The sequence below is a fragment of the Kryptolebias marmoratus genome, linkage group LG11 (assembly GCF_001649575.2).
Source record: "Kryptolebias marmoratus isolate JLee-2015 linkage group LG11, ASM164957v2, whole genome shotgun sequence".
NCBI lineage: Eukaryota > Metazoa > Chordata > Actinopteri > Cyprinodontiformes > Rivulidae > Kryptolebias > Kryptolebias marmoratus.
This window is the reverse complement of record NC_051440.1, coordinates 26,906,662-26,910,331: the sequence shown is the minus strand read 5'-3', so window position 1 is coordinate 26,910,331 and position 3,670 is coordinate 26,906,662. Positions and strand designations below refer to the sequence as shown.

The 3,670-nt window shown below is 51.1% G+C and overlaps 1 protein-coding gene across 1 annotated transcript in view; it reads right to left on the bottom strand.

The window, feature by feature from the left end:
- Positions 1 to 6: 6 nt before the first annotated feature.
- phf21ab (PHD finger protein 21Ab) overlaps positions 7 to 3,670 on the bottom strand; it is a 30,348-nt gene continuing 26,684 nt past the window's right edge. Inside the window, exon 18 of the mRNA XM_037978291.1 lies at positions 7 to 3,655. Within this exon, the coding sequence (XP_037834219.1) occupies positions 3,329 to 3,655 (327 nt within the window). The 3' untranslated portion in view covers positions 7 to 3,328. The remainder of the gene's footprint in view (positions 3,656 to 3,670) is intronic.

The following is a 3,670-nucleotide window of genomic DNA, read 5'->3' as shown; positions in this document are numbered from 1 at the left end:
ACCCCACAGACTGGACCCCACAGACTGGACCCCACAGACCGGACCCCACAGGCCGGACCCCACAGACCGGACCCCACAGACCGGACCCCACGGACCGGACCCCACAGACCGGACCCTATCAGGCCGGACCCCACAGACTGGACCCCACAGACCGGAACCCACAGACTGGACCCCACGGACTGGACCCCACGGACTGGACCCCACAGACTGGACCCCACGGACCGGACCCCACAGACCGGAACCCACAGACTGGACCCCACAGACACGTCTGGGACGTTGTGAATGAAGGCAGTTTGTCCTCAGCTGTCAGATATGCTGCTGAGAGACAAACGTCCTCCTGATATGAAGAGACACCGTCTCCACCTGTCGTCTCCTGAAGCTGTGTTCACCCCCCGACCCCCCCAGACCCCCTCGGGTGCAGAGATGTTCAGGCCTGGACTCGGGTTGTGTGGCTGGTTTTGTTGTAAATCTGTACTCCAGGCCTCGCACATTATCATTTCATCCTGAGGTTCCACAGGTTCTCAAAGATCTGCGACTCGACAAACATTCCTTCTTGGTTACATGGAGTTTAATCTTTCTGTGTTGTTCTTCTGCTTTTATTTAGAAGTCGTTCAGAAGCTGAGAGCTTTAGGAACCTGAACTGGAGCCCGAGCAGCAGGTTTAGAACCGGCCTTTTAGTGGTTCTTCTTCAGTGGTTTTTGGAGAACTTCCTGCAGCTTCAGGCTTGAATTTACGAATCGTGACGAGTTGGAGACCAGAGCTGCAACAAGCAGCGCAGAACCAGAACCCCTGGGGGTCCGGAACTCATCTGGTTCTACTGGATGACGACAGGAAGTGGAGCCCAGAACAGGAAGCAGCGACAGGCTAGAAAACTGTGACCAGTTGCAGCTCGGGTCGTTAGAACCCCAACAGAACCACGTTGGGTTCTGTTGACCCGATGGTGAGAACCCTGTCATCTCCAGAGAACCAGCTGGTTCTGTTGAGGAGCCGGTTTGAAAACGTCGCCGGGACTTTTAACAGCAAACATTAAATGAAGGGATTTCCCAGCTGCTGGAAGAAAACTTCAGATTAAAGGCAGATCGACTCGTTTTAACAGAAATCTGAGTTCTGATCCAAACTCTTTCTGCAGAACAGGTCACAAAGTTCTGGATAATCCGGATTAAAAGCAGGTCCAGGTCTGATCGGGGGGTGGGGTGGGGTGTGAACACAACGTCAGAAAACAACAATAAACCGTTTCCAGCACAGCCAGAGGAACCGAACCACCAGAACCCAGACGGACCCAGACGGACCCCCCCACCTTCAGCTCCTTTCAGCTCCAGTCTACCCCCCTCCCACAGAGGCTCGGTTGGCGATGTGGGGAGAAGTCACATGACCACAAAGAGATGCATACTTTAATGGAACGTAGAAAAAGCTCCTCAGCGAGTTTGTGCTTTAATCTCAGGGAGTGTGGTTCAGACCCACAACAGTTCCTGTCTTATTGTTTGATCAGCTCTCCCGTCTCAATCTGGGGACGTCCAATTTGCCGTATCTGTACGTGACGACGCCAATGATTTGATCTTTGAGCGGTGAATGAACGAGTCCCTGCTGAGTTTGGATCCAACATGGTTTTGGCAGTTCAGAATTCAACAGAAACGTTGGAAAAGAGGACTTGTCTTTGTGTCGATGCCAGTCCAGCAGGTTCGGGAACAGAAAGCACTTATTCTGAAAATTAGGAAGACCTGAATATCTTTTCCCATAAAAAAACTAACACAGCCCAGATAGAGTTTGTGTGAGTTGACTTTGCAATATTGCAGTTTCACATTTAGTGCTCACAGTTGACACACGAATGAAATCTCAATCACTACACTTGACCGACACCACTGAACACGTCTGTTAGGCTACCGCGCCTGTTCGCCTCGCCGCCGGACCTGCCGGGCACAACGTTCGGCGTCCTCGCAGCCGGAGCTGCGGGACACGGGGGGAGGACCGGGGGAGTCGGCTTCAGGGCCTCAGTGTGCTTCAGAGGAGCCGTACGACTTTCAGTCTTTGGAGGGTTAGAAACTTTCCCCGTTCTGGATTTAAAGTTGGACTTCTTGAACGTCTCCTGGAGACCCAGAATTATTTGATCCGCTGAGTTTATGAGACCACGAGGCCAGCGAGACTTCGTACCCGCCTTACTTAGGATTCACCAGACCAGATTTTAATAATTAATATTTACCAACCTGGTTCTGGGTCCGATATCATGTACCTGTACTCGTAAAGGAGTACAGGTATCACAGTACTCAGTAGTACTTCTCTCAGAGGAGCAAACTGCTAACAGTTCGATGGAACAACATGGCTGCCGTCTCACTGAGCAGAAGAGGATTCTGGGAATAAACGGATCTGAGCTCAAGCTTCAGAAAAGTTTCTGTTCTGCTTCGTTTGAGGAGCCAATAAAAAATAAACTCCTCTAACTTACAAACACATTTTAAACTAATTGTAAAAAGAGTTTTGGCATCTATTAGTACTCCTACTATAAGTAGTAGTACTCCGGTGTGAGTACTTGTACTTGGGTTTTAAAAACGTGGATGTTTGAGGTTCGAATACAGCTTCAGGATTTATGGAAACTAAACAGAGACGAGTTCAAGACGCCTGTCAGTTCTCTGAGAGGAAATCTGTCCAACATGTCTGAGACAACTGAGGACCTGCAGGGACGTTCTGAGACATTTCGGAGACTCCATCCTGAACGTTTGCAGCTCAGCTTTTATTTCACTTTTTTTGTGAATCATTAAAGATTTTTTATCGTCTCCAAACTAAACTCTTAGTTTGTTCCAGACGTGGTGGTTTGAAGCAAACTGAAGCCTGTCACCAGGTTGGTTCTGGTTCTGGTTCTGAAGTGGTGATATGTTTGGACTGAGGGAGGCTTTGGTTCAGAACGTTGTTCCCTTCAGGTCTGGCTGGACGAGGACACCAACAGGTTCTCTTTTCAGAACACAAACTATTACAACACTGCTTCTTGGACCAGTTACCCCTGACAGATGTTTGGTTCCGGACCCACCCCCCAACAGAACCCAGGGGCCACTGTAACAGGCACACACCGGTGTGATGATGAGTTAAATCTCCCTTTGAGCGTCCCACCATGACGTCTATCACTAATTGGCATGATGACACGGGTACGACGGCGTCCTGACGCCCAGCTTCCCAGGGTCATGTGACCTGGGCTGTACATCTACCATTGACACAGTCTGACAATACGATGCAAACAAACAACATTTATACAGATTGGCAACTTCAGGGCACCTTAAGGTGCAAGCAAAGTCTTTTTTTTTAATATATATGTTTGAATTCCCGCAGCTGAAGAGGCCGAGCGTTACTTTTTATCGTCCAAACTGCTGACGAGGGCTGGCAAACGATGCTGGGAGGGTTCTGAGGTTTTACTGTTGTTGCTGCTGTCGTTCATCTCCTCCGCCGCCGTCTCTGCAGGGCTGACAGCAGCCATCTTGTTCTCAGAGTTGGTGGCGGGGCTGGCGGCGCAGCCTCCCGCGGGGCTGCACTCGGGGCCCGCGGGCTCGGTCGTACCGTTGGTGGTAGCGACGGCGGCGGGAACCTCAGCCAGCGGAGCCGCCTCAGTCTCAGGCTTGGACTCGACCTCCACATGAAGGCCGGTTTCTGCGTGACCTCCGACCCCAGACCCCACCTTCCCCCCCGCCCC